Genomic DNA, 21,525 nt, shown 5'->3' with positions numbered 1-21,525 from the left:
TATAACATTTAATTAGCTTCATCACGATGAGTTCAATGTTGTCTTCATGTTAACATAATTTCAAATACGGTGTGGTGGGAGGGGGTAGGTGTATAATTACAGTCGGGTCTCCTACTACGCGGATTTCTACTGTGCGGATTCACACTGCGCGGTACCCCCGTATTAGGAATCCCATAGCTTATGGGATTTTGACTAATTAGGGCTGTGGTCGAATATTTCATCTGTTTTAACATTTAGCGCAATACTTTCTTTGGCAAAGTGGTTATACTTAGACCTATAATTTAGAGTAATTGGGTATCCAATTAGTTGAAAACTGTGCCGACAGGGGTGCTTAAGAGAGTAAATAAATCGAACCTCTCGTCGTGAATGTCACTGAATGGGTTTAACATGAGTTATATCGAAACACTGATTATTTTAAAAGGTGGTGTCTCAGGAAGATTTGTCTAGAAAGTCAAAAACTTCTGGATGGTGAAAATAATAACTCGGAATTGTCCCACCAGATGGCGAATGCAAATGTTGAACATTGTCAAATGTCAAAATCATTCTGTATCTCAATAACAAGAAAATTTGGAGGGGTACTGTCTTCAGTAAAATGTCTCGAGGAATCAAAGATAGATTAGTTTGGGATACTCTCACCATGTGGCGCTAGTGAGCGTATCACTTTTCAGCACATTGTAGAATATGATACATCTCAAAAGTCTAATAACTTAGAAAGATAGTGTTTTCAGCAAAGTTCTAGAGGATATCAAGGGCTACTTGATTATGGACAAATCATATAGAAATAAATCCGCTAGTCGGCGCTAGTGAGTATGTACTATTTTTCAAATTCTATATCTCGAGATCATGATAATGTTGGCCTTTCAAAATAATCAGTGTTTTGGATATATTTCATGTTAAACCCATTCTATGGTAGACAAATTCACGACGAGAGATCCGATTTATTTACTCTCTTTTAAAACACTCCTGGTGGTACAGTTCCCAACTTTTTTATGACGAAGTTGATATATCAACTTAATTTTTCTTTGTTCAGTTTTCATCACAGTTTTATCGTGTCAAAAATATACGCTTGAACAACGTCTTCAAATCTTGGAATGTTCAATAGAAAATGACCTTTCGATAAAGCAAACTTTACGTCATTAGCTGTAAAAAATTCATCTTTTTATGCGAAACTCATTTTTGGTGTATGGGATATTAAATAAACTAAACGGTTTATTCAGTGCGACGAACAACCAGAGATGAGCCTGAAGACGCCATTTTATCCCAATACAGTCACTGTGTGGTGCCGTTTGTAGACGATGCCATTTTCTTCAAAATTGACGCTATAGTAGTCGTATATCTATCTGTGTAGATGTTCGTCTAAGTTTTTGTGACAGCTGGATCAGGGAATGAATGCAGAGCTGACTTATATGATAGAATAGTGCGTAATTTATCATCTTACGTGTTATTTTTCCTTGTTAAAATTCGTTGGTCACTTTTTTTCGGTGTTCAATTCAAGCATACACTGGAAATTAAGCATCAGACTCACGGTTTATTTTGTTTTTTTTTATTGTATTAGCACCAACAGACCCCTTGGGCCCAATGGTTGTTCTTAGCCTAGTTAAAGTAGAGAAGCAATATTATTGGTCCGAGATGGCTTCCTTGTGGGATGCCAGATGTAGCGCAAAATGGTGCAGATAGACAGTCCTGAATACTGATTTGGAGTTGCCTTCCATCGAAGTAGGAACGAAACCAGTGCAGAAGTTGTCCATGAATACCGAGTTTGTCCAGCTTTGCTATTGCGATATCAAGGTTGATTTTATCGAAGGCCGCAGATAGATCCATGTAAATAGCATCGGTTTGCAAATCCGTCAGCGAATCCATCTAGTAGATATATTGTGAACGGAAGCAGGTTGGTCGTTGTGGATCGTTTAGGCATAAAACCATGTTGGTCAACCGCAATGTAGTGTTTACAGTGAAAGCAAATAGGGTATAAAACAACCAGCTTGAACAGTTTTGATACGGCACCTAAACACGAGATTCCCCGATAATTATCAATATTCGATTTGTTTCCTTCTCTATGAACTGAAACATGTTTCCAGCAGGAAGGGAATTTCAGTTTGGAATTTTCCGCAAGAATGGCAGCATTATCGACGCAAATTCGGTTGATGATTCGTTCTATAGAAGGAGTTAAATTGGCAGGGCAGCGATTTGTTTTGGTGGAAGGCTCTCATTGGAAAACGCTTGAAAATTTGTTGGAATACAGTTAGCAAATTTCCTTAGTGTGGGTGCCTAAAACTCCGGTCCGCGCGATCATTCAAGAACACACGCGAATATGCGAGTGGCCACATGGTTATAAAATCAAATTTATCCACACGAATTTACATACATGTTAGCAGATCTGACAAATACGTTAACATGCTAACGCTTGAGCTTCGTCCACGAACAACAACGCCCGCGGTATCACAAAAATGAAAACACTTGTTGTGATTAAGTGACCGTTTTAGCACTTATAAGCTTCTAAACGCGGTCTCAAGCGCGGACTTACAATCACATGTGTTTGCGCGATCATCAATCGGTCACGTCCTGAAATCTCTAATTTCGGTCTTAGCAACCTAGGTCTTTGCTTTCAGTTGGACAAAAAAAAATGAAGCTCATGTTCACTAGACAACACGCTCCATGGCGGTATGACCGGGAACTCTAGTGATATGGGCAGAGGCGACGCGTCGGTACGTTCAACCTGTTCATTGAACAGGTTGCCAAGATCAGCCGACTCGAAACCCATTTTGAGTTAACAGTAGAACGATAACTATTTTAAATGAAAGTAATAATATCCAAACCTTGAAGTTCGACAATTTCTAGAGCATTTTTTTCAAAACGACGTACCTACAATGAGTGACTCTTTGTTTACTTTCTCTTCTGTTAAAATGTAATTCGGTCGCTTTAACATTTATCCCTCAACTCTTTGCATAATATCCTAGCCAAAACCACTGTCTTTCGATCTGTACTGTGAAATAAGTGATAAGTGATGTAGTTACGTCGTTAAAAATCGAAAGAGAAAGAAAACAAAGAGAGTCACTCATTGTAGATGTGTCGTTTTGAATAGAAGCTCTAAATTTGATCTGAACCATAAACCAACTCAGCGTCTCCAGCGAGTAGAATTCAGAGATTTTCTGCTTTCCCATGACCGGTTCAACCAGAAACTTGCACGTACTCTCACCGCATGCTCTGGATGGAGCCATCTTGATGAGCGATGGATGGAATAGTAAGGTGAGAGTCATGGGTGAATGCTTTTTCTATTCTCTTTTGCACCGGTTCAAATCAAATATTGAACCAGCGTGCATTGTTGCGATGTCCACATGGGCGTTGGAGCGGTGTGCAAAACGAGAGCGTTTTATAATTTTTAAACACATTGCGTCATAAGTTCATAGCTGTCGGTTGTACGCTTGTTTTCTTGGGTAACCTAGCAAAATGTATCTGCTCTTGGGACATACTAGTAAGCGCGTATGTATTTAGTTGGTTCAACGATAATAATGAACCGTCCACTTTTGCTTCAAAGAAATTGTTTGTTTTTTGCATTTATGTACTGAAAATATGTCTACTGATGTTATCTTGTTCTACGGTACATTGAGCATTCTACAAGACTTTTGTTGAACAATTCATGGATGGGTTTTGACAACCAATTTGTTTTGTTCAGATCCGGCGAACAGTTTCCTGTCACAAATTCATTGGTCCTATTCGTTAGATGTTGGATGGAATCGACGACGAAATAAGCATATGATCAGAAAAGTAATGGAATCGAACTAGAGACGTTTCTGATCAGCTGCTTATTTCGTGACGTTTTGAGGGCCCTCGTGATATATTGAACAGGTTGATGGTGGAACCACGCGTCGCCTCTGGATATGGGGAAACTTACTCCCTTCTCGAATCTGAACCGTACATTAAAAATTAAGTATCAGGTTCACAGTCCGCGCACGATCATTCAAGAATTCAGGCGAATATGCGATTGGCCGCACGGTTATAAAATCAAATTTATGCACAAAAAGTTACACACATGCTAACACACGCGACAAATACGTTAACACTCAAACGCTCGAGCCCTTCGCGGTCATACAGGCCCGGCCCGCGATCTCACAAACATGATAACGTCCCGTTATCTAAGTGAGTGAAACTACAAATGCTCGTGTCAGCGCGGTCACCAATCGGTTACGCCTGAAAGCCCCTACTCTCGGCCCTGGCAGCCTAGGTCCATGCCTTGAGTTGGACCAATAAAAAATGACGCTCATATCAAACGGTGACATGACCTGGAACTCTTATGATATGGAAGAACCCGCACTCTTCTAGCATCGGAAACGTTCATCGAAAATTAGGAATCAGATTCACGGTCTGCGCGTGATCATCCAAGAACATACGCGAATATGCGAATGGATACACGATTATAAAATCGAATTTATACACGCGATGTTACAAACGCGCTAGCAAACGCGACATTCAAATGCCAACGTTAACGTACAAACGCTCGAGCTCCTCGCGATGATATACACGATCGCGAAGTCGCTTCACCCGCATATATCTGAACCGTACAATGAATATCACATTGAGAATCTCGACCCGCTGCAATTGGCCTTAAGCAGTGTTTTAGTGGGTGATATTTCCCGTCTCGTCTGCAATTGTAGTGTGTGATTCTGACGGGGAGCACTTCCGAGAACCTAGCTCTACAGCTCCAGTAGGGCAACTGAGCATGATATTAGAAACAACTTATTCGAAGACACAAAAATCTTCAAATGGTCATTAAAACCTATCCTGACGTACTAGAAACAAACGGAAATGTCATTTTTCATCATTTTTTGTACTTCCCGAAAAACAATGTTTTCAGTACACTCAAGATTTGTTTTGTCGAGCAGTCTTATTTTACGAAGCTCTTTTATCGACCCGTGATTTTTTTTTTGGTTTTGTTTTGGTAAACAGTGCTAACAAAAATTGACAAAAGATATATGCAACGTGGTTGAAAGATGTAGCTCTACAAATGCCAGCTTAAAAATGAGCTTATGAGGTTTGTTAGAAAATATTGAAAAACTAATATGTACAAACTACACTCACGACGGTACCTGATTAATTCACTATCATGCTGCTATATTTGTTGAAATTAAGCGATACCTCGAAACGTACCAAATTATTCTCGCAGGACCTGTTGCATCGGAAAATACATAAAATCGAAAACGATACCGCTTGGCATAGACAATTTTACAAAACATTAAAAATGATTCAGTAAATTAATCAAATTACCGGCAACTACTGTGAAAAGTCTTTGGCGAGCCACTAGTTTTCCTAGTATCGTATACCACAGATACAGTCAGAACATGTGCAGTACGATCGGTGGCCGTACGGAAAATTGCGTTTGGTTTATCTTGGTACTGGTTACCATTCGATTGCCTGAATACTACAAAAAAATCACTAGGCATTGGCGAACTTTGACATTTTGGGTCCTATTTTGGGCATGTTGACACATATTTTGATCGATTTCGGTTAGATACATTGAAACCTTGTAGATAAATATTAAGTAGTGGTAAGAAAACAAATCAACCACATACTATTTTTTTGTACAGGAACTATGAATCTTGGCTAAACGACTTTGCAAAATAATATCCCAAAAACCGTCCCCCATTTGATACTGGTCGAAGCAATTTCGTAACCCCCATGGCCATTACCCGCTTGCAGAACAGCACGAACCTGCCTGTGTCCAAAGGATCGCGTGCTAGGAGAGCTTTTTTCAGCTTCCGTGGGAGAATTTCAGCTCCACTAGCAGCCGGTCGGTTCGGTTTGGTTTGGAATACCCATTGGAACTAAAAAGGAAGCGGTAGCGGAAAAGTGAATTATGCATACTCGATTGCAGCGTTTTTGTTGAGGTGTTATTTTTAGCTTATTTGCCATCATTATCCTTGGTCACGCCACTTTCACTAGCCTCACACTTTTCCATGATCGTGTGCTATCACAAATTTTGTCGCACAATTACCGTTGGTTGTTTTTTTTTGTTGGGCCCACTCTGACGCAAAACATACGTTTTAGAATTCTGTGAATTCAAGCTTCGGTTGTTATCAGCTCATTATATCCATGATGATCCTTTTTCGGTTCGTTCGCACGGCTGGCATATGTAAAGAAAAGTCATCTCGTCTAGAAGCTTAGTTTTATGTTTCAGATGTTAACCTTTGACTTTTCAACGTTGAATCGATTCATTTGTGCTCGTTGTGTTCGGATATCAAACCAGCTAAAAATGAACTCTCAAAACTGAAACTTTTCCTACTTAGTTCCAAAAGGTCACTTGCCGCTATTTTCTCTCTCTCTCTCTCACTCTCTCTCTCTCTCTCTCTCTCTCTCTCTCCAAAGATCATCCGTTTGCTTAGCAAACGGAAATACACCAATTTGTTCTTCATTTGCTTGCTTGATAGGACTGCTTCGAAAACAAAGTTGCTCCTTGGCATTCAGATGCTATATTCGTAACAAAACGATTCACGGCGCGGATTCAACTTGACTCGTTCCTGCTGGAGAAGGACGACAACGACGCGCATCACCTCTTCGACCGAATAGAAAAGGGAAAAGCCCGGTTCCCGAACTTAATTTCACCCACGGGTGGCTTTGTCCAGCCGGGATGGGCTACAACCCGATGAATTCTCGTCGATTGGTTTTATTAGCCTGTGAAAAATTGCTTCCGGGAAACAGCATAATTGATGAAAGGAGAAGCGGAATAGAGTGTAGTTGTTTGGTTTTGTCCGCTCCGCTCGTAATTTCCTGATCGGGGAAAAGTTTATAATTGATATTTAAATTTCATTCGGTATACTAATTGCACTAGGAAGAAGGTTTCGTATTTTAGATACCGTTACCGTTAAGTACACGTGGCGGGCGATGAAACCGATCACTTACATATAACTATGGTGTATCCCCTTTTTGTGCATTGGACAATGCTTAGTTATCCGTTAATTTTTTTTAAAGAACCTTAATGTTGAATTTCGGATCTCTTATGGATCTGGAAATCTACTAACGATCGCTAAGCTCATTTTGATTCTAACTAGAGCTGGGCAATTATATAAAGGGTGTTACGATTAAAAATTGGTCAAACAAGAATGTGCGTAAATCGGTCAAACTTTTATTATTAAATCAAATCATGTTTTATTTGTAAGATCAATTCATATGTAATAAACAAAACGTTCATTCCAGCTTTATTTTTTAACCTTTCGTTTGATTCCTTCCATCAAGTTTTGCGCAGCCTCCTCGGTCATTATCCTCACCGCGGAATGCCAGTTTGCTTGCTTGAGGAAAGAACCCGACGTTTTGCCTTTATCATATAGAAAACTTATTTTTCCATGCAGTGCTATCGAACCTTTTTTATGATTTATTTTTATGAAAGATTTTGTTTACTGATGACTTATATCAATAGAATCATAAAAAATGGACAACACTACTTCAAATCCATTGTATAACGTGGTTATTGACTTTAGATTTTCTAATTATCGTGCACTAAACACCATGCGCCTCCCTATAAGTAACCAAAATTTAAAATCTCTTTAAACCTCTTAGTGCAGAATGGGACCATGATATTTGATAATTGACCATAGAATGTATTTATCCGTTCCGAACTGTTTCGCCTGATTGTACATAGCACATTTCAAAAATACGTATTTTTATCAGACCGCCTTATTTTAACAGGGATGTAATAGTTCAAAGTAAAGTTCTTTCATTTCCCTTCAAAATGGAACTAGTTGTGCCAAGTCGAATCAAAATCAAAAGAGCAACATGCATTTGAAGTGAATGTAGAAATTGTATTTCCGGATATGACAACCTTTTAAATATCCTGACATAGCTACGTTTGAATGGCTGTTAAAAATCTTGTTCTCATCCAATAGTCATACAATTTTGAATATATTTCAATCAATATATGAGAAGCTTATAAATAATATAACATCAATTATTAAAACATATTTTTGTGAGGTTTTGTCCGGCCTCCAGCCAACCAACGCCCGGTGTCAAAACAGCTGGCAACCAACGCCGGCTGGCATCTCTAGAGCGTGGAGCGGAAGGCCGGTAGTGGCCGTCCGGTGAAGATGAAGAAAAAGCTGCTCGATGACAAAGACGTAACGAGTGGAAAATATCACTGCACTCATACCTTGATTCACCGAACCCTCAAGATGGAGGACATCATCTGTAGGAAGAAGACTCGTACCCCCGAGTACACGTATGAGCAGATAGCGATCGTGAAATCGCAGTGCCGGTGGATGACGAAGAACTACCGCGGGACGTAGTGGAAAGTTACTTTCCACTCAGGAAAGATTCATATTCCAGGAAATGACAGCTACTATTCCAGCGACAAGTCGGCCACACCCCCCGAATTAAAAAATAAGTTTAAGAATAAATTTAAAAAAAAAGTTACGCTGTACATCGCCTTATCGGATAGAGAGATTTCAAAGCCGTGGTTCAAGCCGAGCGGTCTGGCCATCAATCAACAAGTGTGCCAGGAGGAGTGTCTTGAGAAAATTCTTCTGCCGTTCTTAAATGAGCATCATGCGGATAGGAAGTACGTCTTCTGGTCGGCCAAGGCGTCTTCCATTACGCCAAGAAGACGCTGGAGTATCTTGAGTAGAAAAAGATAACGTACGTGCCGAAAAAAGGAACCCGACCAACTTGCCCCAGTGCCGTCCCATTGAGGGTTTTTTCGGCTCCCTCAGTACCCTAGTGTACACAAATAATTGGCGGGCCAAGGATTCGAATCAGTTGACCACCAGGATCCGGAATTGTATCCGGAAGATGGACGTCAGTGCCGTCCAGCGCTCTTGTGAGAGCCTCACGACTAAGGGCCCCTTCTCCAATATTCATTGACGTTTTTTGAAGAATAAACATTATGTTTTTAATAAAAAATACTGAATTCGTTGAAAATTTTTGTTTCGTTTTTTAACTACATGACTGAAAAAATTCTCATTTTTTATTGAACACCCGTTAGACCAGATGTGCTTTGGGAGAGCAATGGGCAGTTAATAGGTCAGTTTAGTAGATAATTCTGGCTTTTTTCATCCATAAGAAGGGTTTGTAGCATCTGTGAAACCAATGCAACCAGCTAATTCAATCAAACATCGAACAGCGTGATCATTCAACTACTGTCCATCTGATGCTCATAACACAATAATTTCGTCATTGGCGAAATGTCAGTTCAATGAAACGACGTAGCCGCGACCTTTCGCTTATTTCAAGTATCCACTTTTGCCATTCATTGAAAGCTGTACAGAACCGCAATAGCAGCAGCCAGTGATTGGCATGATAGTTCGTTATTGGCTTATAAAGTTTTGATTTGGAGAGTCATCATAAAAAGACAATAGGGAATGTCACGAGAATAGTGACCTACACGTATACTACGAATGGTGGGGTGCATAGATTACCAAAAAATAGTTTTAATAATAGTACCTATCTATTTTATTTCATATGTTCTCAACTCTATTTGGACACTTGTAGACATGTCTATAATGGGTGTTAAGTTCCTTATCCAGAATGATACCATGTTTAAGCAGTGGACAGTATATAAAACACCACGAATTCTGGAACAATTCTGTTTCTACATAACGAAAACAGGACCGTGAACAAAAATCATGTGTTTTAGAATTATGTTCAATTTTCTTTCAGTAACGGTTGAAAAACGTTTTTCTTTATGGTGATACAGTGAAGACCCGTTTTTATCAGCCCCTTGGTGAATTTTAGGTTTTTAAAACCGGGACATTGATAAAATCGGGACATATATTTTTCTTTCTTTTTAAGAAACCGAAGCCCTTAAAATATTCTTCTTTAGTCCCTAGATATAGCCTCATAACCTTTCTTGATTATTTAGCTTAAACCTCCCTTAATTTTTTTTGCATATTTCGGATCTCTAGGATAAGAAAAAAAATAAAAAATATAGCATAGTAAGAAAAACATGCTCAAGAAAGGATTTACTCGAATTCAATTTGGTTCGTCTGCTAGAGCCTATCAAACTACCAACAATAAATTTTCATATGATGCTGATAAAGTCGGGTCAAAAAGCTGATAACATCGGGGGTAGATAAAATCGGGTGCTGATAAAATCGGGTTTTCACTGTATTTCAATTTATTTTGTGAACGGTTTCCGCTGTCATTTTTACATTTTTTTAAATATTTTATATTTTTTAAATTTTTTTCATTTTTGCATTTTAAGATTCTTTTACATTTTTTACCTTTTTTCCATTTTTTACATTTTTAACATTTTTAAATTTTTAATGTTTCTAACATTTTGAACTTTTTTAACATTTTTAACCTTTTGACATTTTTTAATTTTTTTGCATTTTTAACATTTTTGCGTTTTTTTACAGTTTTTACCATTTTTTACATTTTTAATATTTTTTACATTTTTTAAATTTTGCGCATTTTTTACATTTTTACATCTTTACAATTTTTACATTTTTTACATTTTGAACGATTTTTACATTTTTTACATTTTACAGTTTTAAATTTTTTACGATCTTTACATTCATTTGACATTCTTTATATTTTTTTTACATTTTTAACATATTTAACATTTTTCATATGTTCTATTTCTTTACTTTTTTTGCATTTTTTACATTTTTTGAATGTTTTTAATATTTTCCATTTTTTACATTTTTTACATCTTTTACATTTTTTACATTTTTAACGTTTCTAACACATCACTTACAACATTTTTAACATTTTAACAACTTTTATTTTTTTAAATTTTGCACATTTTTTACATTTCCGTTATTTTAAGTTTTTTACATTTTTACATTTTTTACATTTTTTCAAAATTTTGACATTCGTTACATTTTTAACTTTTTTACATTTTTACAGCTTTAATTTTTTTACATTTTGTTCATTATCCAGTTATCATGATTGTGAATTAGTTCACAAAGTCAAAACATCCTGTATATTTTTTCGGGAACTATTTCAAGAAATTTGAAACATTATTCATGAATGAATTCATGCCTCATGAACTAAATCATGATTCCTAATGTTTACAGTGTTTTTTTCCGTGATGCAATTTGACGTGGAACACCCTTTATACATTGACATCAGCATCTTTACTTTGTTCTTAAGAACTAATATAAAATAACAAATGGCCTAAGAAAGATTAAATGCTCGTGTTTGAGCGCACCGAAAACTCGAATCGAGTGCCCCAATCATTGCCCTACTTTTTGAGCCAATGCGTTAAACAAAGATGGCAACCAACGGCTTCAAATGGGTATGGTGATAATAGAAACAGGGCGAAAATAATCTCACTACCCTACTTATAACACATTCAATGCAATGGATTTTTCGGAAAAAAAATCGTTCATAGTATAACAAGTGCTCGTAACTATTTAAAAATATATTTCATCAAACAATTCCTCTGACTAATGAAACCGATTCGTAAGAAGCCTACGTAATTCTTTCTATTAATATACACCACACTATTGTTATTATACACCCGAACGAGTCAAGTGAACACAGAAATAAAATATTGATTTGATTTTTTGTTCTTTCACTCAGGTTGACGTAGGAATTATTGTAGGAATAATATATTCATTTCATCCTCTACCTCTAACGTAGCATTTTCATCTGCTTGTTTTTCATGCCCTCTTGTGTTTTCCCTAATTACGGTTCTCTGCTTCAACATGACCTGCTCGCTAATCAAGTGGAAGTTGTAGCCTCACGGCTACGGAGTCCAGTGTTTTTATACAACGACCATCAAGAGAATAACAGACAACCAACTAATCAACCATACACCGAGCTGACAACACGGCTTGAGTAAGAGTCCCTTGAGAACCTTTTATGTGAGCTTTGAATACATTTTCCATCCCACAAGATGGACCGTGTGATTCATCTGCCAACGTGTGTTACTCTCCATACTCGGCTTACGAAATTCAAATATGCACAAAAATTAAGCTTTGTGATGATTTAAAAAGCCAAGAGAAAGAAAAACTTGTAACATTAATTATTCGTTCTACCATCTAAATCGTTTCGACCGACTGCATCAGATATTTTGCCTTAGTAAAAGTGCTTTGAACATGAATCGGTTCCTAATATGTTGTAATATACATCGTCAAAGAGCAAAATTTGTTGCTAAACAAATTCAAATTATCCTCTACAAGCAACCACTCAACTCCATCAATCAAGCTCAACGGCGACGCATGGTAGGTCACGTCCATCGATCTCTATGCTGTTGTTGGCTCTTTCGGATTTCTTCCTAGCATTAACAAATTCGATTATCATAAATTATCATACCTTCACCATTTCGCCACCATTGTCATTATCAGGTGTCACACGCTAATGGAGCTACTCGACATTTTCCCCCACATTTAATTCGATCGTTCCACCACCGGGATCATCGTCGTCGTCGTTATATTTTACGCGTATTTTTCTTTTGTGTCATTCACGCCTGTCCGGCACTACGCTAGCTAAAGCTAGAAGATTAGGTGCGTGACTGCAAATTTATTTTTTTCCGGGAAATAACGCCACTATTCAGTGGCACGTTTTCACAGCGTTTCCGATTTAGAATGGTTATTGTACGCGCTGTCGACGGAAAAAACAAGCGCAATTTTGTGCGATACTGTACAGTATCAGAAATTATCTTTCTTACTTCCCGATTCCCGGCAACAGATCACCGAAAGCAAGAGCTGTTTTTTTTCTGAAAAATACGTACACTGTGATTCACTTTCCATTGGGCGCGATTTAGTCATTCGGGAATGCTTGCTCAATTGTGGAATGCAAATTTATTTTAATATTGCCTTTTGTCAGCCGCCCATAAACGTTGAATGAACGAAAGATCGAAATGAATTTTCAAGGACAAAGAAACCCATCGAGAACGATAATACAATCACTCACGGAGGATAAAGACTGGTAGGAGTGATAAAGTTAACTTTGAATCCGGTAAATTGATTCTCAGAAGGACAAACTTCGTTAAAGTGAATAGGAGTAAATTTTTCCTGGAGCTGGAGCTCTTATATCGAAACAGAAGATCTAAAATAATCATTCTATCACAATCAACTTAATAACATTGGGCCGAGGACAATCATGTTGACACTGCCACTGGTAAGCCAATTATTATGCCACTTCGTTATTAAAAGAAAGAAAACTTTGTCAATCTGCGCATATTTAACACCCCTCTTTTCCGTTAGCAAGATAATAATGTATATTTTCTCTATCTTTTTCAGGTAAGTCTGGTATAAATGTACAAAGCCACGGCCAAAGGTCTTCAAAGATATTGCTTGCAGATAAGTGAACAGTTTAATTTTTTAAAATTTACTTTTCAGGTCAATCAATAAATAAATAATCTAACTCATTAAATATTCTGACCATATTGGGTGAAGTTGATGAAAAAGCGTGCTTCGAACTAATATCGCGGTCGTTTTTTTGTTGTGCTATATGGCCGAGTATTCGTGATGTGGCAGATTTTCGAAAAAAGGAGGCTTGGACTTACCGATGTCGCCTTTATCCAGTTCCATCATCTAAGTCATTCCGTACTGACATCATTCTACAGGTTATTCCAAGCAGCAAATTTGGATTTCTGATGCCCATTAGACTGCTCAGAATAAAACGAATTTTTGAAAATTCTATCGGCCTCTGAGTCACCAGGAGACTCTGCTTCAAATTTGAGTTAAATTGGACAAATATAGCTACCGGACCAACGTGTTCAAAGCTTGTATGAGACTCTCAACTCATCTCTGTACATGGAGAAAGCCAACTAAGTTGCATTTTCACCGTTAGGTGGCACTGTATGCATCAGTTTATCACTGCAAATGAATATTAGATCGATAGTTTTATTACCTACAACTATGTCGAGAATTAGAAATAAAATCAACTTCATTGCTTATACCGAATTCCCACGATTTTGCAAAATAATGGTTGGGTTTAATTAAATAGTATTTTTCGAATTTGTCATCGTTCTACTACAACATTTTAGTTGAACATTTCACCGCACAAAGGGCGCTAACCTAACTTTTAAAGGAAGAGAGATAGAATATGGATTTGTTCACAAGAATTACTGGAAAAGACTTGTTTCGCAATTTCGTAGAAGACAGGTGATTTCTATCTCTCTCCGTCGAAAAGTTAGCTCTGATGCCCTCTATGTGGTGAAATGTAGAGTTGAAATTTGTACTATACTATACCTGTACTATACCTCTTTCAAAAAACCATTCAGCCATTATTTCGCAAAAAATAAAGTTCGAGGGAATCGACTACTGATTCACCACCATTTGGCTGTTAGGATCCATGCAAAACTGACTCGGCCATCACTTAATTAAAAGTTTAATAACTTCTCCTAAAGAATTCAATTATCTTTCTAATTTTCACTTGCAGTGATAAACTGACGCATGCAGTGCCACCTAGTGGTGAACATGCAAGTGAGTAGTCTTTCATGTAAATTGTCGAAAAACTCCATACAAACTATAAACACTCCGTTCGCTAGACTTGTGCGATTTGGCTGAAATTGGGAGCAGCCGCTCCCGGAATCGACTCAGGGTAGCCCGATGGGGGGGGGGGGGGTTTATTTTTTCTTGTCACTCAAAGAAGATGACACAATAGAAGTGCAACTGCACTGCATACCCGATCAGAAACACATAACAATATATTGTGTTGTTACTTGTTATAATTCTCTGTTGTTATGTTCCCAAACTTGTTTTTTGTGGTAAGGATGTGGGCGGAAAACCCTATTCCTCCCTAAACCTCTCTATCTATCTATCTATCTTTCTTTATATATAAAAGTTAATGTTTGTATGTATATGATTTATGGATCCCCAAACGGCTTAACCGATTGTCGTCAAAATTTATACATAGTAGGCATTTCTTATGGAGCGTGTTTGTGTACTATTGATTGGGGATTATTTGCCCACCAGATGGCGCTTCGGAACAAATTTTGTTTTCCGCCTATTTCGTTGAAATTCGCAGCAACGCGTGATGGGTATTAGCTAGTACAATATAAAATACACGGAATTAAAATTACACAAATCACGCTATGAACCCACCAAGGACAGATTTCTACGGGAAGCATCACAACTAGTTACTCACTCATCTGTGGCAATCATAATCAAAAAACGGTCTTCAGTACCATAACCTGAATCACAAACAGTTGTAAAATTTGTGACTGCTGTTCGGGTCATGATGACAACTGCAAAAGCAGCATACATCACCTCCAATTCAATAGCCAGAGCCATCAGAGAGGAATGTAATACCAATGCACAATGGTCCAGAATGTAAATTAAGCAGGAATTTTAACTTTTTGCTGAAACTAAATAGCTTAGCCTTATCATATGCTTAGGGAAGTTGTTGTACTTTACAAGAGCATTCTTTTCATTTGAACAGAAACTAGGGTGGTTCTTATTTTAGCAAGATCTAAAATTGAACTTTTTGATAGTTCGAGGTACAGCTTAACTGTCTTCAATGAAGTTGCAGAACGACATATTTTAGACAAATTTGCTGAAGATACGCCCCTGGGCTTGGGTGATGAGCCTAATGGGCGCGTACTCTTGCTTGGTCGATAAGAGTGGGAGATCCGAGCGAGTGCTGGTTCATTGACCTCTGAATCTCATGACTAATAATCATTCGATCGAGTGTTTTGGCGGGCGGCTGATATGGATGTTTCTACTTTCAAATGGGGGAACATGCTGGTTCGGTTGTTCGGGGACTCATTTGATCTTGAGCATAGTGATCGAGTCATTCGATTCGGATCGATGGACTGTCATCTATAAGAGATGATCAGACTGAAGGTGGGTGTTTTTATCTCTTAAATCGCTCTGTCGCTCTGGCTCGTGAAGATGGCGAGTAACACTCGTTTATAACGAATCGGATTCGCTGTTTTCAGAAACAGAGATGACAATCTCTTATGGATGGAACCTTCTCTTAAACATACTGTTCAGCCACTAGTTAATGCTCAATTAGATCAACTTAATAAACTGAAACACGTAGTTTTTGAAGAAATCCAATCCACGTGAACCACATCACCAAACACCTAAAAGTAGTTTAGATGCATGTAATATCTATTTCTGTGTTATCTATTATCGTATCTATTCTATTATCTATAAATATCTATTTCTTTATCCCTCTCGCAAGAGGATTGACGGTATTGTAAACATCATCAAGCCACAATAGACTAAATAGAATTATATAAATATAAGGACCCTTCGCTCTTTTTGGTTTCTATTTGCACCAAGTGCTACTACTAGAGGTTAATTAGTTCTTATGTTAATAATCCACCAATCATTATGACGCAAGATTTTATTTATATAAGAAGCCCGCTTCAAGATGTTGATTACAATACGCCTCGATAGTGGTGTATCGAGGAGGCCGGGAGAACTGATAGGAGCTTTTTTTTCTGTTCTTTATCTTTCTTCTATTCACCCGCTCATAAACAACAGTCAACTAGTAACAAATAGATAATTGAGAAAGGATGTGCTATGTGTGAAGTACTAATGTATGTCTTTCATGTTATGATCATAACTTTAGCTGTATCTTGTACCTGTTTTATCTATTGCGTCTCTCATATATTGTCTTTTATCTCTTCTTTTCGAATCCTATACTGCCATTCTACTCTCGCCTTCAGCTGGGTCAGCAAAAATGGTGATAGCCAACATCTTAACACTCACACATTCTCAAACGCGGTCTCAAGCGGGACCTACAAAAATGCCCTCGCGCGCGCGATTATGAATCGGTCACGTCCGGAGGTCTACCGTTGATCCCAGAAGCCTGGGTCCATGCCTTCAGCTGGACCAATCGGGCAAATACGCTCGTACCTATTCGGCGGCACGTCTCATGGCGACATAACCGGGAAGCTTATCGATATAAGGGATCCCACTCTCTGCCAGAATTCTGGCCGCACACCGAAAATTTAATATCAGACTCACGGTTCGCGCGACCATTCAAGAACACACAACACACGCAAATATGTTAGAAAATCATGTTAGCGTACAAACGTTAGAACCCCTCGCGATTTTCTAAACAACCTACGCCCACCAACTCGCAAGCATGATTATACCCCGGTGATAAGGTTAACGTCTTAGCGCTCATAAACTTATTAACGCGATCTCAAGCATTAATCTACAAACTACCGCGTTCGCGCCATCATGAATCGGATTCGTCCGGAAGTCTCTATCCTCGGTACCAACAGTCTAGGTCCATGTTAATTTAAAAAAAATAAATAAAATTGAAGAATTAAAAAAAAATTGCTCCCATATCCACTAGACAAAACGTTCCATGGCGACATGACCGGGAACTCTAGTGATATGGGATAACTCACTCCCTGTCAGAATGTGATCCGTACACCAAACTAAATATCAGAATGACGGTCCGCGAATATATGAATGGCCGCAGGGTTTCAAAATCGAATTTATACACGCGAAGTCACATACACGCGAGCACACGCGACAAACACGTCAACATACGAACGCTTAAGCCCTTCGCGATCATCTACGCACACCTATGCCCGCTATCGCGCAAACTTGATAACACTCCGGTAATTATGTGAACGTTTTAGTACTTACGAAGTTACGAACGCGAATCCGCAAACGCGCGCGATCATGAATCGGTCACGTCCGGAAATCTTTAGCCTTCATTCTAGTAATTTAGGTCCATACATTCAGTTGGACCAATCAAAAAAATAAAGCTCATATCCACTAGACCACACGCTCTACGGCGACATCGCCGGGAACTCGTGATATGGAAGATCTCACTTTCATTTAGCATCTGAGCCGTACACCAAATATAAAGTATTAGATTCACGGTCCGCGCACGATTATCCAAAGAACACACGCGAATATGCGAAATGCACACGGTTATAAAATAGATTTTATATACGCGAGGTTACATACACGTTAGCACACGCGACATACAAACGCACACGCGATCGAACACGTACAAATGCTCGAACCCTTCGCGATGATATATGCGATCGCGAGTCCCTACGTCAGCACATACCTGAACCGTACAATGAATATCACATTCAGAATCACGGCCTGCTACAATTGGCCTAATGCAGTGTTTTATTGGGCGACATTGCCTGTCTCGTCTGCAAATTGTAGTATGTGATTCTGACGGGGAGCCCTTCCGAGAACCTAGCTCTACAGCTCCAGTAGGACAACTCTCGAAAAAAAAATTGCTGAAGATACGCAAGCTCTATCTACCGTAAGTTCCATTGCACGAAAGATCCAAATGTAACCTCTAGGGTGTTCCTTAAAAAACAGTTCTATTTATATAACTGTTTTAGGTTCTACTTTACACTAAATGAGCTTCAAACAACTTGAAGATGATTTTGGAACCCTTAATTTGTTCCTATTCTTTCAAGCACTAAACTATTTTCATTTTACATAACATTTTACATTTTTACATGAAAAATATAACTATTTCAAATATCATCATCTTCGATTAGAGCACTAGCATTCAATACCACTTCTGCCATATTAAATATCATACCTTGTAGTATCACCAGCAAAATGGCAAGAGCGATTTTTTTAAATCTTGCAATAATAAGCTAGAGATTCAGTATATTGAGACGAAGCTGTTCTTCAAAATATCTGAAAAAATTCTAAACTCATCTTAACGAAAAATCAAAATTACAAAAGTTATATAAATAAAAACTTTTTTAAGTAGCACCCTATTTTTTGGTAAATGTCTTGTAAAATGAAAAATATAAGATATATAGCTGCAGCGTCTTCGACAAAGTTTTTAAAATTGTATCTTCTTAAATTTTCTAAAAGACCATGAATTTAATTAATCGAGAACCACTATTTTTCGAGTGTTTTTCCTACTGGTGCTGTCGAACTATGTTCTCGGAAGGGCTCTCCGTCAGAATCACTCGGTACAATTGCAGATTAGACGGGAACTTGCAGCGGGTCGTAATTCTGAGTGTGCTATTCATTGTACGGTTCAGATATATGCGGGCGAAGGGACTTCGCGATTGCTTGTATCATCTCGAAGGGCTCGAGCGTTTGTACGTTAACTTGTTCGATTGTTTAGTTAATATGAGCGTCATTTTTTGTTTGGTCAACTTGAAGGCACTGGATCTATGCAAATAGACTCGAGGGTAGGGACTTCCGATCGTAACCGGTTCATGATCCCGCAAACGCGGGCGTTTGTAGGTTCACACCTAAGACCGCGTTTGTGAATTTAAAAGTGCCAAAACGTTCACCTAGTCACCGGGGTGTTATCCTGTTTACGAGATTATGTGTGCGTGGATGATCGCGAAGGGCTCGAGTATTTGTATGTTAACGTTGTTGTCGCGTGTGCTAGCGTGTATGTAGCTTCGCGCGTATAAATTATTTTCTATAACCGCATGGTAATTCGCATGTCCTTGAATGATCGCTTACGGACCGTGAATCTTATAGCTAATTTTTAGTGCATGGTTCAGATGTTAGAAAAAAGCGAGTTCTCCCATTTAACTAGAGTTCCCTGCCATGTCAGCATGGAACGTGTGGTCTAGTGAATGTGAGCGTCATTTTTTATTGGTCTAATCGAAGGCATGAGTCTAAATTTCTAGGATCAAGGGTAGAGATCGTAAGTGCCCACAAACACTGCCACAATGCTTGCAAACACAGCGCACAGAAAAAGTCAATCCACGGTGATCCGTCAGTCGGCAGTGTGTACAGGCTATTGGTTTACCGTTAGTTTGGGCTTGTGCAGAGTATAAAAAAAACATATAACATGAAAAAGGCCCATAAGCCCTCTCGGTCTCCTCGATGCATCACTATTGAGGCGTATGCTTGATGATGTTTGCAATACCGTCAAACCCCTCAACCGAGGGGAGGGGAGAACCACTCTTCCCCACTATCTCTAAATATAAAAATAAAATGGTTTCCGTGCGTTATCCCATAACTCAAGAACGACACGACGGATTTCATTGATTTTAAGTTATTTCCTGTGAAAGGTTCTTTGGCACGAACGCAAAATATTAAAAAAAGATTTAATCCACCTCTTTGTGCAATTCGGACATTTTTAGTTTGGGATTGTTTGCATAGTTTACCATTATATGAAGCTACGTAATAAAATGTTATTGGTATGTTATTGGGTTTCAGTCCCAATAATTACAGATATAATTCCAGATATGTCCTCAAGCAAGAATCGAACCTGCGATATCCTAGTCGCTAGTTGTGTGCGTTAACCAATCCGCCATCTAGGAATTGTGATGATGTCATCACAGATTCCCCAACAGCATTGGTGTAGGACGGCCCACTGTAGGTATTGGGGCTGTGAATTCTGGTGAAACGAAGTCGAAAAGCAAATTCCATAATTAATTCAACATTAATACATAAAATAAGTATCAAATTGTCATGTAGTGCACTTACTTGAAGCGATTAGGAGAGGCTATTTTTATCAAACATAATATGGTATGCATTGCATTTCAGTTTTAATCTACGCGTGTATCCGTTTGATACTGAAACCTTCCGGGATACTAACCGCACCCAAAACAAAACAGAAAGTCATCATACAGATATAGCACACTATAATATCAAGCTCGTTGGATTGGTTTGTCCCTTTTTTGCGTTGCTTTCGCTCTCCGTTTTCCTCATTAATTGAATGTTCATATGCTGTGCTCAGCATTGGATACCATCATGGATGGAGAGATACTGTACTAACAGGATTCGAATCCAATCCTTATTTTAAGCTTTCTTCGTGCCATTCCAAAGTGAAAAGAGTATTTTGTGAAGAGCAATCCTAAAATCAAACTTTAATGATTATTACCCGCCTGCCAAGCACTAGACTCCAAATAATTATTTCTGAATTTGACTGGCGCTCATGCTTATGAGCCTTTTTTGAAGCTTGCTGGAATCCATTAAAAGTTCGTTATGGTATATACTCGATGTAAAGTTGACTAAGTAAATCGCATTTTCCGTTAGTGAAGCTTTTAGGTCAGCAGCCTGTCATCGCCATAAAATTGAAATGATATCGACTCTGTTTACAATTTTGTCTCTATGAAACCCGGGAGTTAATGCTATGATAACCGGTCATAGCCCAGGATTGTTTTTGTTTCCCGATGTGATGAGAATATCTTACCCTTAGCACTGTTCAGTTTTTATCAATTAGCCCTGATTATCGAGCATTTACGATACCGAATACAAAGTTCATCAAAAAATTAAATAATAAACAGTTCCTGATGTTCACCGCATTGGAATTACACATACGTTTTGGATGATTTATTACTAAAATCAAAAAAGTTCGTAAAACCCAATACTCTCTGTAATTTCACGCAGTAGTAAGCGAATTACTCTTCCCATTCATTACTAATTTTTATTTCTACTGACATGCTTTCCTACCTTCGATAGAGCGTGATTTCCACCATGTATCCATATTGTCGGCTAAAACATAATTGTCCACACCTCATTAATACTAGGTAACTAAATTCGCGGACTATGCTTGTATTTTTGTCGGTTTTAAAATTCCACTCTCTTGAGAAACGAAAACAACAACAAGACTTGCGCGACACTCTCTTGCTCTCGAATACCATTGAACGATTATACCTACGCGAATGGACGACACGACAGAGCGACGACGACGACGACTGCGACAACAACAACGCTGCGA

At 38.4% G+C, this 21,525-nt stretch overlaps 1 protein-coding gene across 4 annotated transcripts in view; it reads left to right on the top strand.

Moving 5' to 3' along the window:
• The window catches only part of LOC131693257 (cAMP-dependent protein kinase type I regulatory subunit), a 142,304-nt gene that overhangs the window by 61,307 nt on the left and 59,472 nt on the right, over positions 1 to 21,525 (top strand). For 3 of the 4 annotated variants that reach the window (XM_058980946.1, XM_058980947.1, XM_058980945.1), the window contains exon 2: positions 12,757 to 13,050. The exons of the other annotated variant lie outside the window; for it this stretch is intronic. In XM_058980946.1, the coding sequence (XP_058836929.1) occupies positions 13,033 to 13,050 (18 nt within the window). In that variant the 5' untranslated portion in view covers positions 12,757 to 13,032. The remainder of the gene's footprint in view (positions 1 to 12,756; positions 13,051 to 21,525) is intronic. 4 annotated transcript variants of the gene reach the window in all.

Source organism: Topomyia yanbarensis, chromosome 3 (genome assembly GCF_030247195.1).
Source record: "Topomyia yanbarensis strain Yona2022 chromosome 3, ASM3024719v1, whole genome shotgun sequence".
Classification (NCBI taxonomy): Eukaryota; Metazoa; Arthropoda; class Insecta; order Diptera; family Culicidae; genus Topomyia; species Topomyia yanbarensis.
Note: the sequence above shows the minus strand (reverse complement) of the source record. Positions and strands in the feature narration are given on the sequence as shown.